Source organism: Gossypium hirsutum, chromosome D03, assembly GCF_007990345.1.
Source record: "Gossypium hirsutum isolate 1008001.06 chromosome D03, Gossypium_hirsutum_v2.1, whole genome shotgun sequence".
NCBI classification, from domain to species: Eukaryota; Viridiplantae; Streptophyta; class Magnoliopsida; order Malvales; family Malvaceae; genus Gossypium; species Gossypium hirsutum.
The window spans coordinates 29,434,874-29,457,616 of record NC_053439.1 but is presented as its reverse complement, the minus strand read 5'-3'; the positions used below and the strand labels follow the sequence as shown (position 1 = coordinate 29,457,616).

Below are 22,743 nucleotides of genomic sequence, written 5' to 3'. Positions count from 1 at the left end.
AAAATTACGATTTTGTTCCTAAACTTTTGTATAATTACATTTTTTCCCCAAAGTTCGAAAATTAAACTTTATTCTTTATTCTTATGTTTTGTCACATGCTGAACACTTTTCCCTCTTATAGCAACATCCAATTCTCACTCTAACTATTACTTATAAGCTTTAGGTATTTTTACCGATTATGTTATTTTAATCGGTTTCACTTAAAATCGACTAGCAAAAATTATTTAACATAATTTATAACTTCATATTCTTCCATAAAACATCAAAATACACAAATTTCACACATGGGTAATTTTTCAAATTTCAACCCTAGCTCGAATTAACAGTAAAAATGGATAAACCGAGCTACAGGAATCTCAAAAATGCAAAGAACATTAAAAACGTGGCTATGATGCACTTACTATGAGCTTGAAAAAGCAAAGAAACCCTAGCTATGGTGTCTTCTTAAATTCGACAGCAACTATGGAGAAGATGGGCATATTTTGCCATCTTTTCCCATTTAATTCTATTTATTTACCAAATGACTAAAATGCCCTTTCTTAAAAAAAATCCTATTTCACTTATTTCATGCCCATTTTTGTCCATCATTAACTAATGGTCTAATTACCACATAAGAACCCCTAATTTATGATTCCATAAAAATTAAATACCTTTAACATATAAAATTCAACTTTTGTACTTTTTACAATTTAGTCCTTTTGACTAAGTTGAGTGCTCAAACGTCAAAATGTTCGAACGAAATTTTTATGAAAACTTTCCATGAAATCATAGACCATAAAAATATAATAATAATATTTTTCCTAGTCGAATTTGTGGTCCCAAAACCACTGTTCCGACTAAGCCCTAAATCGAGCTATTATAAATCCAATGGCCCACAATTATTCCTAACAATTCAATAACTCATAAGTTAATAATCCCAAAATAATTTTCATGACAGATGACCAAAATGCCCTTTTATGGAAAATTGCACCTTAGCCCTTTATTACTTATTATCCTTTTTCTAATTCCATTCCCAACACTTGATCCATCAAAATTTCCACAATTTGAACTTGTCATCCATAATTATTGATTATTCATGCAAAAAAATTACATTAATGACCTTTCTTGATAAAATAGAAAAATTATTAATCCCTCTACTTTCCCATCCTCTCCAATTTAGTCTTAAAAGTGATCTTCATTATACTAATACATATTCCAAGTTTCACGTGAAATAATCATTATTAACTCTTATTTCCTTTATTTGGTCAAATTGCATTTTGGTCCTCTAACTTTTCAAATTTTATGATTTCGTCTTTTCCCCCGCATTTTCACATTACAAACTACTACATTGATTCCCACCTCCAATTTCAATTTAATTTCTTACCAATCTCTTTTTCTTTGAGTGATTTCCAAATTTCCTCGAAATTCATTTAACACTATCTCAAAACAATACTCGATATCTTATTGGAAATTTTGGGGGCGTCACATGTCAAGATAGTTTCATAAGAGTACTTATCTATTTTTTGTTGGATTTCAGTTCCTTTGTTTCCTACTTCTTCCTTTCACTTTTTTGCCATTTTCTTTCCTTTATCTAGAACACTTTCATCACATTCCATCTCTTTCTCTTCATGAAATAACATAAACACAATCAAAACTCTTATCAATATTCACCCCCTTATTTCCACTTCAATGAAACATAGAATCCACAAGAGAACAGTTAAATTCTTACTTTCTCACCTTGTTTTCTCACACTTTCTCAACTTTCTCACTTCCACCATAAATTCATGAATTCTATCATGAAAACTAAGCTTATTCTAATGTTGGAATCCTGATTTCACCTAAAAATTCACTTAGAAATCACAAAGGTTTGGGTGAACATGAAATTAGACACAAAAAAAAGACCAAATTGAAGAGAAGTGAACGTTTTCTCTTCCTTTCTTCTTCTTAGACGAATGATGTGGGACGAATGGAAGAAAACTCTAAACCATTCTTTTATTATTTTCCTAATAATAATTTTAACTATAATGATTTTAATTCAATGGTTGAAATTTAATCTCGCTTTTCCACCACTATCCAATGGTCATAATTTTGTCAAAATTTCATAATTTTAAAATTAATATTAAATATATTTAATCCAATATTCTAAATTAGTTGTCACTTTTTCAAGTAAATCAAATAGTGTATTTTTTGTTATTTTGCAAAAAAAAATATGATCATTATGCCTTCTATTATCTTTGATATTCTCTTTTGAGTCATTTCTCTCTTTTAATAAAATTGTAACTCTAGTTCTACTTTTCCACCTATTCAATTTAATCCCACATCTATAGGTTTTACAATTTGACCCCTTCATTTTTTTTCCACTATACAATTTAGTTTGTAACCCAAACTAATATACCATAATATATCACTTGCTTCAACTTTCTCCGTTATTCAATAACCTTCTCTTCTATCACTTATATCCAGTCAAGAAATCTAATACACATATTCTCAATATAGTACCACTTACATAATAATTTTTAAGGGCGTTACACTCACAATCTCGTTACACATCCAAGTCCATAAAACACGACCCTAGAAATATGCTTGTAATCAAAATTATGTTAAAGATCCTGTTTATGTATAAAGTAAAAATTATAGGTATAAACTGAAGACTGAACATTTAATTGAAATTAAAATAAAGCGTTAAATTTAATGACTTCATTATTTTAATCGCGAAAAAGGTTTTTTCTATATTCTCCACTAGCCGTAAGCCTAGCAAGGAACGCTGAGATATTGTCTAAATAGAGTGCAATTATGCTCTTCAACTCCATGCAAACCCATGAATAAATGGGACCGTAAGTGAGAAAGTTGCAACAAGAATTGTGGCAAGAAATTTATTTTTTCATTACCATAAACAAGATTGTACCAACTCATCAAAGCCATACATTGTAATAAGAAAATCTCATATAAGTTCTAATGGCTTTTGAGTTTCCACCCTCGCCCAAGATTTTGGGCACCAGCCTCTGCAAAGATCACCCTTCAAAAAAAAAAAAAAAAAGACAAAGCTAACACCTCAGCATAAGATATGATCAATTTCGGCAGAGTTGGTAGCTCAGCAGCTATTTTTGTATCGAACTTTCTAGCAAGTTGGGTTTTGGAAGAGAAAATGTTGCGCTTGTCTCATCAACATACCGGCTGGCCAATTGATCCCCACTGTTGGTGGGTCAGACAGACTAGAGCTTGAGTACAAGTCCAATAGGGCAGTGATCACTACCAATGACATCAGGAAGAATGAATGAATCATGAACATCATCAGCTATGGCGTCTGAGACAAGGAAGTAGTCAAGCCTCCATCCTGTTCCAAGAAACAAATATTTTAACTGAGTAGGAATGATGGAAGCTGATCACTAGTGACAGTTCCATTTATCCCCCTAAAAGATATTTGTAATATCTAGCTGCAACTTCAAAACCAAATACACCCACTCTAGCACAAAATAAATAAATACTGGATGACCATTTTGACGTAGAAGACACATATTCAAGCCAAAAATACTTGAAATGACTTCATATACTTGAAAAAAATTACATAAAGATGATCATACAAATGGAGGATAAAAGAATATGAAGGTAATAAAGGATGTCTCACCTTTATTACCTTTGCGTGCACCATGCCGATAACCCCAGTAAGTATAGCCCACAACATCTGGATTCTGCTTTCTAAAGGTGTCAACAAAACCCCTGGATAAGAAATTTGTGCTAAAAGACTGCCTTTCTTCAATTGTAAACCCAGCACTCCTTCTGTTTCCCTATGTTTAAAATTTTAAACTATTACGACATTTCAATGAAAAAAAATAGCTGCAGCTCTAATTTGCATAGGCATAGCAAGTATCATGATACAGGTTATAGATGTAGCTGAATTCAGCATATTTCAGAAACTCCTGAATCCTGATGATGCATTTAGCCTTCTTATACTGTTGTGATCACCAATATCAAGCAGTTTATAGATTGAACTCTGTTATACTGCATTGTTTTGCCTCTCAGAAATGAAAGTCTTACTAATTTAATGGGTAAGAGATGTCTTGTCCCACCCTTGATATTTCTAGGTTAGGATAACTCTGAATTAAATGTAAAATCAAGGAAAAGAGACAAGTCCATTGTCCCTGGATAAGGGGCATCAAATCAACCTTATTAATCAACAATGGCTCTGTAGTCGTAAGACAGAAGGAACTTGTAATGTTAATTAATCAAATATTGCTATGTGGTTGCTTAAAATATTTCTGCTTACATTGGTTAAGCTACTAGACAAATGAAATACTGATATCATGAAAACATCAAAATCTTGATCTACTTACAGCCGGATTATAAATGTCTATCTCTTCATGTGCACAATTAAAATCCCCCGTCAAAATAACTGCCTTTGACTTTTCCAGTTCCTACATCATATAAGGGAAGCAGCCGAAGTATCAAATCTCCAAACAAGGAAAACGTCAAAAAATTGTTTCAAAAACAAAGTTGGTTCAATTAAGAAAGAATTGACAGAAGCTCTTAAAAGATATTACAAATTACAATAGCTACAAAACAGTAATAAGGAGATGTCCTATTACATAGTCTTTTTTATATAGAACAAACAAGAGGGACTGAATTGGCAAGGACAAAGATAAGGCAAAGAGAGAATGGAGTTTCGAGAGAAATTACAGGAAAATAGAGGCAAATTGAGAAGAGGAATAATAGTGAGAAAGATTTGGGATTAAGTCTCAGCAGTTAATCTGATATTAGCGTAGGCACTTAACCACTACACTAAAAAGGCAAACTTGTTTAATATAATGTCCTAAAATACCTAGAGAATTAACACGATTAAATAAATTGGACCCATTTATGCTCCAAAACATCATCCTCCCTGAATATGCATACTTAAAAGCTACAAAAATGAATTAGCATTTAGCTTAAGATCAAGCTCGAAAAGGGTGATAGGATAACAACAAATGTACAAAGTGAAGTACTTTTATTAAATATTGGGATTTTGATTCAAATTTAGATTTGATTACGATTTTGTTGGTGTTTGATTCATTTGCCGACACTACACTTCCCTCAGAGTTGACCTCTGTAGCAGCTGAGGTCGATACTATTTTCGAATTAGGTCTCAAATTCTGCCAAGGAGTCCATCATAGGCCTGTAGCTTGGGATAGTTCGCATTTTCATAGACTTAATCAAGTTTTTGCATCTACACATATACTTAGATTGAATCTGATAACCCTGCAGTAAACAAACTAATTAGTTGATCCGGCCCCATAGAATCTGCACAGGCTAACAGTTCGTGAAATTGACAAAGATAATCTTCCATTGCCCCTGTTTGATTCAATTCCACTAATTCCCCCAAAGGGTTCCCACAGCGGTGGTCCAATCCAGGTAATCTTTGAATGCCTCTCATGGAAGATTAGGCTTTTTCTGCTCCATTTGACAATATCATAATCGTGTGCTTCCTATCAGGTGAAAAGTAACTAACCCCAATTTGTTTGATTCGGCTATCTTCTAATTCAAAAACAATATCTCACATTGGTGCAACCAAATTAAGGGGTCTTCTGTCCCATTGAAAGTCAAGAAGTCCAATTTCATCTATCGTAGAGCCACACCAGATCCTGCCATCGTCTCTGATCGGTTTTCCTGTTTCTTTAGCTAACTTTTGCTTTTGTCAATATTGATGTTATTGCTGTCAACCCTTTTTCCCTTATCGAAGTTCTAATTGGAAGTCAACAATTCCCTCATTTGTAGCACGGACTTATCGATTTTCGACTCTATTCTTGCTTTAAATGACTCCACCTCTTCTCAAGTAATGGAATCGCCTATTGTTTCTAGCTCTGCAGCCATGTTACGACCCCAACTAATGAATGACATATGATGAACAAGTGGAACTCCTTGAATGGGAATTTGTTGACCATTGACAATTGACAGACTTGTTAATCAAGGCTGATCTGATTTCTTAAGGCTAAAGTATTGGGATTTTATTTATTCTATTTATTGTGAAGATTGTATTTCCTTTAAGTAGTTCAACATAGTTGTATATATATATCCATGTAAATACTTAAGTTAATGGACAAGGAAAAGGAATTTTTATTTTCAACATGTTATCAAGAGCTTGAGAATCAATATTTAGAAGCCTATCTTTTTCAAAATTCCCAAACCTTAGAAAATTCAATTTTGTACTCTTCTTCTTCCGACCAGTATTTTTTCATCGCCACCTTCAACAGAGTTGTAGTCCAGTCTCCGGCGAAACCTCAAAATCCGATGTCCAAACCCCCTACACGTGGCCCTCACGTGCCACTCATACCTTCGGCATCCTTGCCCACGCGCCAGCGCGTGCAGCCCACCTCCGTCGACTTTGATTCTTCAGCCACCACTATTGGTTTTGTTGGTGTTTCTTCGATATCCCTTGCAGTTATTGGCTCTAGTGATACTTTTTTTAAGAGAAAAAAATGGCCGACACAAAAAAAGTTATTTATGATAACCCCTCATTACAAATCCATCCAATAAAACTTGATGGGCACAATTATCTTGCATGGTCACGGTCGTGCTTATTCTTTATCAAAGCTAGAGGACTATAGGGGTATATTACTAGTGATTTGAAAAAACCCAATGTCAATGATTCCACTTACTATCAGTGGGACTCTAATAACTCTCTTGTTATGTCTGGGCACCTGTTAATTGACTCTGCAGAAAAAATATGGCATGCAACTGCTCTCACCTACTCACAAGTTGGGAATGATGCTCAGATTTTGAAATCTACAATAAAAAAATTTACAACACTAAGCAAGGTGAGATGTCAATTTCTCAGTAATTTTCTTAACTGAGCAATTTATGACAGGAGCTAGATTATTACCAAGACTTGCAAGCCAATTGTACTGGAGAAGCAATAAAGTTTCAAAAGCTTTTAGAAAAAGAGAGGGTTTACAACTTTTTGGTCCAGTTAAACACTGAGTATGATCAAATTTGAGTTCAAGTTCTCAAAAAAATTCATTTTCCTTCTCTTAAGGAAGCATACTACAATGTCCAGCAAGAAGAAAGCAAAAAAGGTGTTATGCTTTATACAACACCAACTGAGAAGGCTAGGTTGATCGCTAGTGGCTTTCAAGAGCCAAAAGATGGTAACCTTGATAAAGATAATCTGTAGTGTGATTATTATGGGAACCCACAGGACACTAAGGACAAGTGCTAGAAATTACATGGTTGACCCACCAGATGCTGTGGAAGAAAACAAATAAGTCAAATCAGGGTTGAGCAAACTTGTCTGAAACTACATAGTCATCTACAGAAACTGCATCCACTGGAACATTTTCTTCGAATGAAATTCGACACGTCAGATGTCTCCTGTCCCAACTCAACTCTTCCTCAAATCCAAAATCCAATTTTGTCAAGTCAGGTAATGCCTTTAATGCTTAAAGTAATACTAACTCACGAATTATTGATTCTAGTGGGAATAGACACATGACAGGTTCCTCTAAAAGTTTTTAAGTTACTCCCCAAATCAAACAAAAGATAGTGTCAGGATAGCTGATGGAGTTTTACTCCTGTAACCGGATCAAGTTTTGTCAATTGTACACCCAATATTAAACTATCCTCTATACTACATGTTTCTCGTTTTCAGTTAATCTTTTATCTGTTAGTGCCATCACAAATACCTTAAACTGCAAAATTGAATTTTTCTCTGATCATTGTGTATTCTAGGACCTTCAAACAGGGAGGAAGATCGGTAGTGGTAAATTGCATGATGGCTTATATATGTTGTGGGGTAGTAGTGATTATTGCACTAGGACGACTTGGGTGTATTTGCTAAAATAAAATAAAAATGATGTGTTTACATGCTTTCAATTTTTTCATAAAATGGTGTACTAAATTTGATTTTAGAACTGACAATATTACAAAGTACAATTTTTATACCTATTTGGAGTTTTATGGGATAATTCATTAGACAACTTATCCCGATACTAGTGTACAAAATGGAGTCGCCGAAAGGAAAAATAGACATTTTCTAGAAGTCGTTAGATCTCTTCTGCTTACCATGAACCTTCCTAAACCATTCTGGGGGGACGCAATTCTTGTAGCAGCCTATCTTATTAATAAAATGCCACTCAAAACCCTTAATTTCAAGAGTCCCATAGACACTTTACAAGGACACAATACTTATATTATTCCTCCAAGGGTATTTGGATGCGTTATGTCAATGACTGGAAAGCATGCAAATTAGATCCACGAGCCCTTAAATGTGCGTTCATTGGATATTCTCCAACACAAAAAGGATACAAGTGTTATCATCCTCCTTCACGACGAACTTTCGTTAATATGGATGTTACATTTAGAGAAATTGAGCCCTATTATGGTACAACTCAATCACCTCTTCAAGGGGAGATCAATGAGAGAGAAGAAGTGATACCTGGTGTAGTAACTATTGAAACACTTATTTTAGACAGCACCATTGTTCAAGAGGTAGCATTACTGTTCAAGGGAAGACTACTATTCAAAAAAAGATTATTGGGCGTTTGGACAAACCAAATATAAAGAAGTATTTGAGAAAGACTAGAATAGAAGAAGCCATCATGCAACCAACTATGTGCCAATAATCTTCCTCTTCTGGTGAGTTACGCTTACTTTCCTATCATTCAAATGATTTAGATAAGCTTATTTCCCAAAGAAAAGGTGTTAGATCCTATACTAGACACTCTATGTCTAACTTTATCTCTTATAACTCATTGTCCCCTCCCTATAGAGTCTTTGTCTTCTGTGTCTATTCCACAGGATTGACGTGAAGCATTTGAAGATACCAAGTGAAAAGAGGTCATGGTTGAAGAAAAGAAAGCACTGGCAAAAAATGAGACTTGGGAGCTGGTAACTCTAGTAGACAAGAACTTGGTGGGTTGCAAATGGGTGTTAACTGTGAAACACAAGTCTAATGGTTTAATTAAAAGGTTCAAAACCAGATTGGTTGCTAAAGTCTTCACTCAAACTTATGGAGTGGACTATCAAGAGATGTTTGCCCCTGTTTCCAAAATGAACACCATCAGAATTTTGTTTTCTTGTGTAGCCAACCTCGACTGGAACCTACAACAGTTTAATGTAATAAATGCATTCCTACATAGAGACCTAGAAGAGAAAGTGTTTATGGAGATTCCTCGTAGATTTAATAATACAAAAACACAAGGGAAAGTATACAGATTGAAGAAAGCCTTGTATGGACTGAACAATCTCCCAAAGCATTGTTTAACAAATTCCACAAAGTTATGATCACTTTTGGTTATCAACAGAGCGATGCTAATCATACCATTTTTATGAAACATCACAAGGGTAAGGTCACTCTCATTATATATGTTGATGACAGGAGACGATGAGAAAGAAATGGCTTGACTAAAACCATGTTTGGCTCAAGAATTTGAAATCAAAGATCTAGAAAAGCTACAATATTTCCTGGGAATTAAAGTTGTCAGATCAAAGAAAGGAATTTTCATCTCTCAGAGAAAATACATCCTAATCTCTTGACTAAGACGAGTATGATGGGATGCAAGCTTGCAAAATCATCTATAGAAAGCAATCATAAGTTGCAAGGTGGAATAGGGAGTCAATAGATAAAGAGAGATATCAAAGACTGGTTGGTAGACTAATTTATCTCTCATACACTAGACCTGACATCGCACATGCAGTCAGTTTATGCATGATCCTCAAGAGTTTCATATGCATGTTGTCATTCGCATTCTATACTACTTGAAGTCTGCTTTAGGAAAAAGTCTCCTTTTTTTCCTAAACATGGTCACCTACAGATAGATGCTTTTACAAATGCATATTGGGTTGAACCTTTGGATGACAGGAGGTCTACATCTGGATATTGCACACTTGTGGGAGAAAACTGTCACTTGGCGAAGCAAGAAGCAAAATGTGGATGCTCGATTAACTGCTAAGGCAGAATACAGAGCTATGGCTCAAAGTGTTTACGAGCTAGTATGGTTATTGAAAGTTGTGGAGGAATTAAAGTTGTGGAATAAAGGAAAACTATCCTTATATCGCAACAAGAAGGCCACCATCAACATAGCCCAAAACCCAATATAACATGATCAAACAAAATGCATAGAAATTGATCGACACTTCATTAAAGAAAAGTTGACAGTCGGCATCCTGGTTAAGTCATGTAGCCTCAGATGTGCAATTAGTTGATGTGTTCACTAAAAGACTCAACAAAACTTATCACAATTTCGTCTACAAGTTAAGCATGTGTGATATCTATGCACCAACTTGAGGGAGAGTGTTAACCATTGACTATCGACAGACTTATTCATCAAGGCTGATCTGATTTCTTAAGGCTAAAGTATTGAGATTTTACTTATTCTATTTATTGTGAAGATTGTATTTCCTTAAGTAGTTCAACATAGTATATATATCCATGTAAACACTTAAGTTAATGGACAAGGAAAAAGAATTTCTATTTCCAACAAAATTCCATACCTTAAACTTGTTAGAGAGAATATTAAATCTCATAGGAATTACTTAATCTGATATATCTTATTCACTTTTCAATTTGCCTCTGTCACATATTCTTAGAGATTACGGGTTAACATTAGGATTCTATTTTGTTTCTTTTCTTTATTTACACTATATAAACTAGTTATAAATAAGCCAACTCTAGAGATGAAATATATGTAACATTTCATCAGTCTATTCTTCTCTTCGTATCCGTTACTATGGTATAAGACCTATTGGCTCAATTTAGTGAGTTCGAGTTTTTGGTTTTGAACACAAACCGTTAGGGTATTTTTTGGGTTATTTTTCCAAAGTGATCTTTCGAGTGCATCGTCGACACAGGATGTGTGCCAACAACTCAACAACCAAACTGCAGATTTCAATGTACAAGAGGTCCCTGCGTGAGTATCATGCGCTACCAAAAGATCCAAGTACTCTCTTCATGCAACAGCATATGGGGTAGTGTTAGGCCACCAACTTCTTCCTTCAACGTCGACTTCTTAATTCGATTATAACCCAGTGGACGGGTGTTTGAATGGTTGAATGTTCGTGGGTTATTTGTTGATTTTTTTTTAGTTTGGGTACTATTTAACACTATTTCTTGGGGCATTGCTTTCCTTTTGTAGGTTTTACGGGTACTATTCGTGGGTCTTTCCTTTTGTAAGTTTCATTGCCTTTTGTCATATCATGAGTCCCTTTGCTTCATTTGCAGATTCAGGTGAATTTAATACATGTTTTATTTCCTCTTCATCCAAATGGGTAATCGATTTTGGAGCTACTGATCATATGACAGGTAATCCCAACCTTTTTACTTTTCAGTCACCAAATTCACCTTTTCTTGTCACTATTGATGATGGATCCACCTATAAAGTTGTTAATTCTAGAACTATTAACCGAACTTCATTTATCATCCTATCATCGGTTTCAAATTTACCTAACCTCGCCTTTAATTTAATCTTTTTCAGTGAACTTACCCATGACCAAAATTGCTACATCACGTTTTTTTTCCCGATCATTATATTTTACAAGAGAACTTACTGATTTGTTTACAAAGGCACTAAATGAGAATCAGACTGACATTTTATGTAACAAGCTCGGTATGATCAATATCTATACTCCAGCTTGAGGGGGTGTTATAAATTCTTAAGGATTAGGGCTAACATTAGGATCTTATTTTATTCTCTTCCCTTATTTACACATTATAAACTTGTATAGGCTAACTCTAGAGATGAAATATATGTAACTTTTCATCAGTCTATTCTTCTCTTGTTTTCATTCTTCTCTTTGTATCTGCTAACAACCTCTTAAATAGAGATTACATAGTTTAATAGAAATACTTGCTAAGGAAATAATCCTACTAAGGAAAGACTACTTAAAAAAAGCAAGAAATACTTATAATTAAAATGATTAATACTTTACTAATAAAATAATGATAAAATTGATTCCTAACAACATAAATTTACCAACACCATCAAGCATCATTTGTTGTTGTCTTTCGCGAATCCTACGACGCACATAAGTTTTTCCAACAAATGCATCTGCAACAACTCCTTTACAGTTTTAATGTAGGCAACTCGCTTAAGACTTCCACAACCATAGGAAAAAATATGAATTGAAATAAGGGCTTACTTTGGATCTATTTTTTTTGCTACTCATTCAATGAATCGATTCTAGACCCAAGACCATTACACCACCACTATCACAAAAGGAGAAGGGGACATGACCCCAACACCTTGAGCAAAGAGATACATGCATACGCTAAGTTCAGAGCCAAATGCTCGGGTGCTCAATTTCCTTGAATCAAAACATGAATATCAAATGTATCCTAGGAATTCACAAGACAATTTGTGCCCAATCTGAATAACAAGTCAAAGAGTATAGAGAAGAAAGCAAGACCAAGGGGGAAAATGAAATAAGGAAATGTAAGCATTCTTACTTTTATGTAATTACTAAGAGATGGATCCCATTCTGTAATCCTATATGTCTGGAATAGCAATAAAATCCTTTAGTAAAAAAGTTGAAAAAAATCAAATGAAACAAAATGAAAACTTCAAGAATGTTGGCAAGTAACATAAGAAAGGTTTAAGCCCTTTACCAGCCTTCTCAAGCCATCACCAGAATTAGGAACATAGACACTTAATAAATAAAAAGAATCGAACTCAGCTATCACAACCCGTCCTTCACTATCATGATCTGACATGCCTAGGCCATATCTGACTGAAAGTGGCTTTATCTGTCAGAAAACTGCTAATTTTTAACAGCAAATTAATAAACAAGAAGGAAATGAAAACATCAAACTCGATAGTTGATACTTGAATTTCGAAAGGTCAATCTCCTAACAACTGTACAGTAGACATGGAATCAAGAAAACAGACAACAATCCCAGCAACCAGTGAAAGCATAAGATTGAAATGAATCCCATTGATTAAGACTTGCTAAGTGGATAAAAATCAAGTATGATTGCTCTTCACTTATCACATAGTTTTCTGTATCATGTTTCAAAGTCCCATTTCGTCATTAGAATTTGAAGGGTAGCTATAAACAAAAATTTTGATATTGTGTTCTTTAAAAAAGTAATCTGCTAATTCCATTCACAGTATTTCAAAATTCTAACGTACAAGACAATCATTTTCAAACTTAAGGGATATATTACAAAACAAAGAAACTAGCAAATAAGAGTATTACTTTAACAGATATAAAATCCAAATGAAGCTAAGATAAGAACAAACCTCATTGACAAAAAAACAGTGAATGCTTGTTAGCAAAGCACACTAGGTCCTAATGTAAAACAATATAGGTATGTAAAAAGGTGACATAATTTCTATAGATATGTGAAAAATATTCTAAGGACCGCATTTAAGATAAACCACTCTAAATCAGACATACCCGAGATATTATTGCTGTTCCAGAATAACCAAGTCTTGTATTGCTGCAAGCCCAAAAGCTGTTCTCGTATCCTTCTATAAGAGACTGTTTGATTGACTCAACATCTTTCTCCTGTTCCAAGATTAAAACATGCACTAAGCATACCAAGAAATTTAACAAGTCTTTTGCTCAAATTTCTATGTTAAAAGTAAAATAAATAATCTCACGAGGATACACAATTTCATAGTCAATCAAGCAATATTTAATGGCTAAATCAATGGGCAGAATTTTCTCTCGGAAAGAAATAAAAGAAATAAAATGTTCTTCCGCTTATCTTGGAAGCTAGTGCATCCAAGACTAAACCAATCTTTCTCAACTCGTAATCATGGGAACACTCAGAGAAGAAAGTATTACCTAGATTGGGTTAATGTAAAACATTAGAGAGAAAAAGAATAACTAGAATATTTGGTTGAGAAGGAAGATTACTCATTCGAAGTTTTTAATGCTTTTTAACCAATTAAAATTAGGAGTCACATTGCAACTTGACTCCAATGCGTAGGAAAACAAGTCCTAGGTGTCAAATAGAATCAACAGGCAAGAAAATGCCCACAGGCCATGGCTTAAGTGAAGGAAAAAAAATTGATATCAAACATGACAACCATAAATGGATAACGTCTATCAAAGGAAGAATATCTTAGCAACCGCTTTATAATTTAGCCACTATTGCTGTAACTATGTTTGAACATAGCAATAAAAGATGTAAGTGGTGAATCAAGTGCTACAGTAAAATATCCAGTTATAAAATATGCAAAGGTCATGGTAACAAAGAGACTTTCTAACAAAACTACTGATATTATCTTGAAATTTTCTTAGCTACAGGTGATAAATTTATATACTTACCTGAAGCTTAGTTTCTTGCAAACACAATACATCAAAGTTTTCCTGTTTGGCAAGTTCCATAGCAGAGAATCCCTCTAGTTTCAGCAATGCTCTAAGCCCATTGACATTCCAAGAAAGAATCTTGACAAACTTTGTATTCTCTGTAGGAAGTGAACGTCTCATGGTTCTAGGATTATATGCTATCCACCCTTTTTGAGGCTTCTTATGGGCCAAAATAGTCCATGGTTCACTTAGATTTACAGGAAGAGTATCTCTATTTTTGGCACTAACATATTTGCTATCAACATCTGAAGATGCTTTCTTCTTTGTCAAAGAAGTCATCCTACCTAACCAAATCAAGGTTCAAACACAATAACTCATCCTTCTAGTCAAATTAAATACACAACTAAAACAAATTAAAGAGAGAAAGAAGGAATGGTTCCATAAATCACAACACAGTATTAAGCACTACTGCTGCATATGTCTATTTTCTGTACTACCTGAAGCACAAGCAGATTTCTTCTGCTCAGTGGCGACCATTTTAGCATTAACATCAACAGTTTTGCCCTTAATTTGCAACTGTTTTACAGTTCTCCTGCTCTGTTGAACCTTGGAAACCTTAGAAAAACTGTTAGCATCCTGAACTTGGTCCTCTACTGATTTTGTCTCCATCATCATAGATATTCTTTTATCAGAATTGGAGGAGGGATCTTGTTTATCTGCTAAAAGAGAACTTTCACCTGCACCTGTAAAGAATTTCTAAGATAAGGAAAGAAAGCTAGAAAAAGCGGCTAGTTATTTTAACATTAAAAAATATTTATTTTTTAATGCATGATCTTGGCACCTTCCATCTGAAGATTTGAAAATTGAAATAAATATCAAATTTTAATTTCCATAGAAAATTGCATACCATCTATTTCCTTGGCCAAATACGACTGTAAAGCAGATACAAGCTCACGTTTCAAACCTTTGGGAGGGATCCCAGCAGTCCTATCAATTAGAAGTAGTTTCAACAACCTTCAATAAAAGCAAATATGGATTTATATGTTACACCCTTGAAATTTGTTCATTACCTCAATGCCGTTCTGAGTTGTTGAATCGTCATTGCCTCGATTTTGCTTGGATCATCCTTGATATCCTGCAACTCAACCAAATTTATATCTATCCTCTTTAATAACCGTAAAAAACATAAAATTAGTACCTTTTAACTCAAAATATGACATCCTATTAATCCATTAGAGCACCCATTTATCCTTTTGACTAATTTATCTTCATTATGCGTACTACTTTAGTTTTCTAACCCCTTAAAACCCACATAGAAAACTAAGAATTTTTTTATATAAAATTAAAAGAAGAAACCTGGAGAAGAGGGTTATCAGAAATGGTGTTGTTGTCGTTGTCTATTGCTTCTCTGAGCTTTTTATCAATGTTTTGGTCAGCAATAGAGGATGAATTCGAAAAGCTTCTTCTCTTAGACCCCATTACTTTGCCTCTTAAGGGAGTCAATCTTCCAATACCCAATTTCCTAGGGTCCACCGGAAAGCTACATCTCGTTCTGTCAGTTTGGGAAAAAAACAGAAACAAAAGAAAAACAAAATAGCGAAAATTAATTAAAGAAAAAAAAACCTTGAAAGATTTATGAAAGTTCTAAAACCTAGTTGCAATGCTTGGTTCATCTATGGAACCCAATTTCAGAGGACGGGAGCTGTAGGGTAGGTTAAGCAGGCAAGAAGCGCAGGATAGCTGTTAAATCACCAAAATAAGCTTTTGCATTTTATTGCTCCTCCAAAACATGCAACAAAAGTTTCGAACCTTTGGCCCACTTTATTTATTATTTATTGGAATCGGAGAAAAATACAAAAATCCACGTAAAAGAGTTTTAAAGAGAAATTTCACAAAAATGCTCCATTATTATTTTTATCATGTCAATAAAAAATGCACTGAACTAGATGCACTTTAGCCCGTATTTTTCTAAGTTTAAGGCTATTTATATGTTTAGTGCCTAAAGTTTAGGGTTTATGATTTTAGAAGTTTATTAAAATAATTTAAGAATTTATTTGTTTAGAGTTTATAATTTATGGTTAGATATTTTAAAAAATAAATTAAGGTGTAGGGATTTTAAAAAATAAATTAGGGTTTAGGATTTTTTTTTTAAAAAATTAATTAATTAGGGTTTAAGATTTTTAAAAAAAATAATTAAATTAGGGTTTAGAGATTTTTAAAAATAATTTTGTGTTTAGGTTATAAGGTTTTTGTAAAAGGGTTTAGGGTTGAGTTTTGAAAAAATTATATTGACAAGATGGATTTTGTTTTTTTTCTACAGTAGTTTCTGAAAAAATAATTTTGAGAAGACGGTTCTGAAAAAATAGTGACAAAAACGCTTCAAGCAGATGCACTGTAAGCAAAAGTACTAAAAAAATCTTCCACTTGGACACTTATTTCTAGTTCTTGAAAAAATAATTTTGAGAAGACGGTTTTGAAAAAATAGTGACAAAAATGCTTCAAGCAGGATGCACTGTCAGCAAAAGAACTCAAAAAAGCTCCCACTTAGACGCTCTTTTTCTACAATAGTTCTTGAAAAAATAATTTTGAGAAGACGGTTCTGAAAAAATAGTGTCAAAAATGCTTCAAGTAGGATGCATTGTCAGCAAAAGTATTGAAAAAAGCTCTCACTTAAACGCTCTTTTTCTAAGTAGTTCCTGAAAAAATAATTTTGAGAAGACGGTTCTAAAAAAATAGCGTCAAAAATGCTTCAAGCAGGATGCACTGTCAGCAAAAGTACTAAAAAAAACTCTCATGTGGACGCTCTTTTTCTATAGTAGTTCTTGCTTGACCTTAGGTTACAAATGAGCCAAATTTCATTCTCATGTTGCATAAGTTACAACAAGAAAAATTAGAGAAGTTCAGAAGAATAGAAATTGAAGATGAGTGAATGTATTAGTACTGCTATTTACTATGATGGTGAGGTTCGTGACACCAAGAACGGCGTTGTTTTTTTATCGGAAAACATAACGCGATTGGTTTTTAACCAAAACATAGATTTGACAGAACTTCGTAAAAGAATTAGAGGTAAAATCTTCGGAACAATGCCAATGAGAGTTTCATCTATTAAGTATCGATTTTGTGCTTCGGTTGATCCCATGACATATGACTCATTTGATATCAAAAGTGGTCGTAGCTTGGAGGCAATGGTGCAGACTCATCTCACTAATAGATCACCCTATATTGAGTTATATGTACAATTTTCATCGCCAAATAAAGCACTTGCGACTTCAATATCTACTGCTGTTCGAGAGAAATACATGACCCCTACTCGACGCTTCGTTTGTGGGAGGCAGAATATGGAAGCGCCATTGTTTGGTGGCAGTATAGAATACACAACCCCTGCACAACACTTGGCTAGTGGATGGGACATGCACCTCGGTGGGTTGATGTTAGATGCTAAAAATACGTACTAAGGAATGACATCAACTTTTAGTGGTTGGTAATCCACATCTGATTGGGGGGGTTACGAAACGTCTACAAGAAGGGATGGTGTACTCCCTACAACGTCCACTAGTAGGAGGACCTTGTATGTTGTAGATGATGGTGGGTTGGATGATGAGTCTGATGTGGATCCACCTCGAGAGCCCGACCTCGATGGTGTAGAATTTGTATTATTTTCTAAATCGGAGCCTATTCCAACCGAACCTAAAGACGGTGAAGGGGCTTTAGATGAAGAATAAGAAGATTCGCGATTCACGGTGTACTCGTCTCCAACTTACATGCATAATGTCGATCTATCGGCAGATGATGCATTGGAGTTTCTAGATCTACCACACAAAAGGCATGACCATACAAGTTTGTCGTTGGATCTGGGTGAATTAGAAGTTGATAAAAAATTTTCTAGTAAGGATAGTTTTCTTGGTGCATTGAAACAATATAGCATCATGAACAGGGTTAAATACCACGTGGTTAAATCCAAATTTGAGAAGTTCGAGGCCAAGTGTGCAATGCAAGACAATACATGTTCATGGAAAATCATAGCTTCGGTTAGGAAAAAGACAGGGTTGGGAGATAAAGAAGTACAAAGGTCCACATATATGTGTTACCGGTACAATATCACTAGGTGTTTACGGTTTTAAACAATACCGTTATTACTTAATGTTGCATTATTTAACGTACTTCGTTGACAGGTGTTTCACAAGATCATCTCAAGATAGATTCAGATACGATAGCTAGCTTAATACTACTGATGGTGAAGGGGGATCCTAGGACTTTTGTGTCGATCTTAATTGTCAATATTTATAGCCAATTCAGGTACATGCCTTCTTACCGCAAGACCTAGATAACTAAGCAGAAGGCGTTGGAAAAGATGCATAGTGGGTGAGACGCTTCATATAATGAGGTGTGGTAGTGGTGTCAGGTGCTGGAGAGGTACGTCCCAAGTTGCGTAACAGACCTTGAAACGGACCCTGCATACTACAATGACCACTTGCTCCGTGGATACCAAGTGTTCAAACGTCTGTTCTAGAGCTTTAAGCAATGCCGGGACGCATTGGTATACTGCAAGCCATTGGTACAAATTGATGGTACCTTTATGACAGTACCTTTATGTATGGTAGATATACCTATCGTCACTTGAGGCGTTAAGCCCGGTGATTGTGTAGGCGCTGTTGATGGGCCGCCCCGTCATCCCTTTTCCTTGGATTTAAAGGGCCTCGTCGTTCCCTTTCGACACGGATTTGCCAACACCTCTACTCTTCCGATAGCAAATATGGCTTGCCATAGATCTTAAACCATGGCACGTAATCCGGTACGCACGCTAACTCTAGAACGATGATCGGTTCGCGAGTAGGTATATGATCATACCGATTTTCCCACATTTTGATATATTCCAAGAAGAATAGCGGCTAATGCATATTCTGTCGTCGTAAGTTGATTTTGTGCTCTTCATCGAGCACCTTAGGTGTCACGGGAATTGGTTGTCGAAATCCAAATTGCCGCAGCACTCTATCCATCTGGTGCATTTCAATAGTAGTGCAGTTGATCAATGGGGCCTTAACATGCTAGATATTTAGATTTTGAAAGAATTCATCCGAAATTTCTACTCGAAATGCGGATCCTCGTATGGTGTCTATTGAAACTATATGAACGTGATAAAAATATTAGTTATATACATAATACTAGATACTAGATACGAAATGACTATTTTATGTATATATATTTCATTTAATACTTACATGCGCTTCTGACCTTTGGTCTAATAGAAGTCGTATATCTTTAAGAATGGTAGGTATTCCAACATAACTCAATGAATAGTTCCACCTAATTAAAGAAATTTTTAACATAAAATTATATTTTAAATCTATGTAATAATTGTAAAATTTAATATAAATTTTACCTCGTTATGAGTGGGAATGTATATGGGTGGTTCACTCGAGGACGTAAAAATAGAAAGCAAAACCGAGCCCATAATTGTAGTAGTGATAGGCAACCCCCGATTTTGGTTTTATTTGGTTTCGTCACCCCGCACATCTCCCGATACAATGTTGTCAACACGACAGACCCCCAACTAAGTTCGACAGCTACTTTAAAATCAACAAGTTTTAGTAGCCACCTCAGATGTTCGAGGTTTCGTGACAAATCCAGCATCAGATAACCTCCAATGATCTCAATGATGTATGCCGAGTATATCATATTCTTTCTATTTTAGTCGAATGAACCCCTAGCTCTGGGAATGTGTCTCGTAACCTGTCCATCTCGATTCGACCTCAGTAAATATTATCCAGAATCGCACCCAAAAGATCGTAGCATATGGCTCCACAATCAGTAGATTGAATGGACCCGGTGAGTACGGGCCCATCCACCGGCAATCTCAATTGTAACTGCACGTCCTCCAAAGTGATGATACACTCCTCGCATGGAAGATGAAACGTGTGAATCTCGGGTCTCCACCTCTCTATGAACACGCTAATGAGTTTCGGTCCAACTTGCACCCCCGGCCTATATTGGCCACGTGCCAAAAACCTGCTTCCCTCAAGTAATTTTCTATCAATAGTGATGGAGGACCAGACATATTACGAATATAACATTGTAACACTCGATCTACCGACTGTTATAAAAAATGACAAAATAAAAATTAATTAAAATTACATAAATGAAAAAAATATTAAATAATATTCAAAAATTGAAATTAACCCTTACCATTTTCATTTGTTCGACGGAGTTATGTTTATAATCGAGACAAATTAATTCCCTGGCCATTGCTAACACGATCAAATATCTTAGAAATTATAAAAAAAAACTAATTTAGAAAAAAAAAACTTAAAGGAAATAGTTAATTAAAGAGAGCTTTGAGAAATTTAGGGAGAAATGTAAGAGCTTTATTAAGAATTTTGGAAGAAATGTTTGTGCGAAAAAAATAGGTCGGGGTTTATAGTTTTTTTATAACCGTTGGGGGTCCAACAGTCAAAATTTTAAATAACCGTTGGGGGTCAAAAACACGAGCTAAAGCACGTCTTTGAGGGAGCACTTTTGCCATGTCAACAAAGCACGTCCATGTCAGTGCGTTTTTGTTGACATGGCAAAAGTGCTCCCTCAAAGATGCACTTTTCTGAAATTTCCCCATAAAACGCTCTTACATGGACGCATTTTTTATTTTTGGCCCATTCTGGTAAATACTAAATAAAGTGGCTCATTTCCGTAAATAAAGTAGGAAATGAGCCTTTCTTAGTAAAATGGTTAAAAGTTTCTTATCCCATGTTGTTAAAGTATTACAATGATTATTATTTACCACATATTTGGTTAATTGGAATGGAATAGAGTTGATTGAAATTAAATAGAATTGTAATGGAATAGATTTGTAATCATTAATTCAATTATTTGATTGAATGAAATGGAATAGAATTGTAATAATCTTTTTGTGTTTGGTTGAATAGAATAAATATTGTAATAGCATAACGAAAAAGGCTAAAATAATTAAATTACCCTTAACAATTAATAGGATTATTATTAAATATACTTTAATAAAAATAATAGTAAATAATTTAATCATATTAAAATATTATTAAATACAATTTAATAATATTTTTAATATAGTTATTTTTATATTGAATTATATTAAAATATTTAAAATATTATATTTAATAATTTAATATATTAAAATACTAATAATTCAATACTATAAATTATAATAGATTATTTTTTTATGTATTATCCCCATTTATTCCTCATTATCTTTTTCAATTCTCTCCTCCCCTATTTATTCTTCTATTTTCTTCTTCAATGCTCTCCTCCCTTGCCAATTTCCTTTCCATCTTCCTCAAATCTCTTTTTTTTTTCTCAATCATCAAATTTCATTAATGGAGTAAAGTCATTTAAAGGTTCTAAAAAAAGCTTGTTCTTACTTGCCATTCTGATCCTCCATTCTTTCTTCTACATTTCTCTTCTCTCTAGCTTATTTTTATTCCCATGCAATAACTCAATTTTCAGTTGTGTTAGAAATAGTGGTTTTGAGACCATAATTTCGACGTAATAATTCATAAATATTATTCAATTATGAGGACTATAAAGTCGTATTAAATTTTGGTTAGGAAATTTTATCGTTTGGATAGTTTAATAAGTAAAAATGACTGAATTGTAAAAGTTGCAAAGTTGAGTAATTAAATTAAAGGGGCTAAATGAATAATTTAACAATAGGAACGTTAAGTTAGTGGGATTAGATGGTATTATGCATAGTGGACGGTTTAATTAAGCTTAACCTTGATTAATTAAAGTTAATTATGAAAGTTGTAAAAATTACAAAATTGCCATGGTATATATATTAAGTTAAAACTAAAATTAAAAGAAAATTTGGCTAATTCTCTCATCTTCTCCACGGCAAAACCTAGTAAAGTTAGGATTTTGGTTCTTTTTTATTCAAAGCCTTGATTGGTAAGTGATTCAATGCCCTTTTTAGTAATTTTTATGTTTTTGAACTCGTATTAGCTTAATCTAACTATTACGAGGACTAATTTGTGAAACTGTTAAAAAATTATAAATGTTGTCATTGATGAGTTGGGTTATTCTTTGAAGTTTAGGAAGTTTTATTGTATGGTGGACTATTTTGAAAAGTGATTTTTAGTGATTTTAATGTTTAAGAACTAAATTGATAAAATGATAAAATTGTTTGTATTTAGTGTGAAATAATAGTAGATAAGGACGGTTAGAAGACCATGGAATGTTTAATTGAAATTGGGTTTAAAGAAAAATGGTTAATTTACATGATTAGGGCTTAAGGACTAGATTGAGTAAATGTGAAAAATTATGGGTAATTGTGTAAATTATCAAAAAAGACTTAATCGCAATAAGTGATTTATTTTTTTACTGTTGAATTAGTTAATTGAATGAAACTATTGTGTTAGATCGAGAACACGTGGACGATTGTGGGAAAGGGAAAATTGCGGAGTAGTCCTTGTGCTTTGGAAAATTCTTCAAATTAGTTCTGTAAGTTCGTATACTTACTCAAACCACTAATGATTTTTATATTCTATGTAAATATAGTCTTATTAAATGTTATATCAA

At 34.1% G+C, this 22,743-nt stretch overlaps 1 protein-coding gene across 11 annotated transcripts; it reads right to left on the bottom strand.

The window, feature by feature from the left end:
- Positions 1 to 2,838: 2,838 nt before the first annotated feature.
- Positions 2,839 to 16,003, bottom strand: LOC107950700 (DNA-(apurinic or apyrimidinic site) endonuclease, chloroplastic). 11 transcript variants are annotated; one of them, XM_016885620.2, is made up of 12 exons: positions 15,854 to 16,003; positions 15,559 to 15,754; positions 15,273 to 15,337; positions 15,110 to 15,189; positions 14,700 to 14,945; positions 14,221 to 14,546; positions 13,342 to 13,452; positions 12,551 to 12,688; positions 12,392 to 12,439; positions 4,311 to 4,391; positions 3,605 to 3,764; positions 2,839 to 3,313 (listed from the first exon to the last, which is right to left on the bottom strand). In XM_016885620.2, exons 2-12 carry the CDS (start codon positions 15,679 to 15,681, stop codon positions 3,192 to 3,194), a joined length of 1,500 nt encoding a protein of 499 aa, XP_016741109.1. In that variant the 5' UTR covers positions 15,682 to 15,754; positions 15,854 to 16,003; the 3' UTR covers positions 2,839 to 3,191. The 11 variants fall into 11 exon arrangements, with proteins under 11 accessions (XP_016741109.1, XP_016741105.1, XP_016741106.1 ...); XM_016885616.2 differs by having other exon boundaries at positions 15,559 to 15,742; positions 15,826 to 16,002; XM_016885617.2 differs by having other exon boundaries at positions 3,614 to 3,764; positions 15,559 to 15,742; positions 15,826 to 15,988.
- Between the last annotated feature and the right edge of the window lie 6,740 nt (positions 16,004 to 22,743).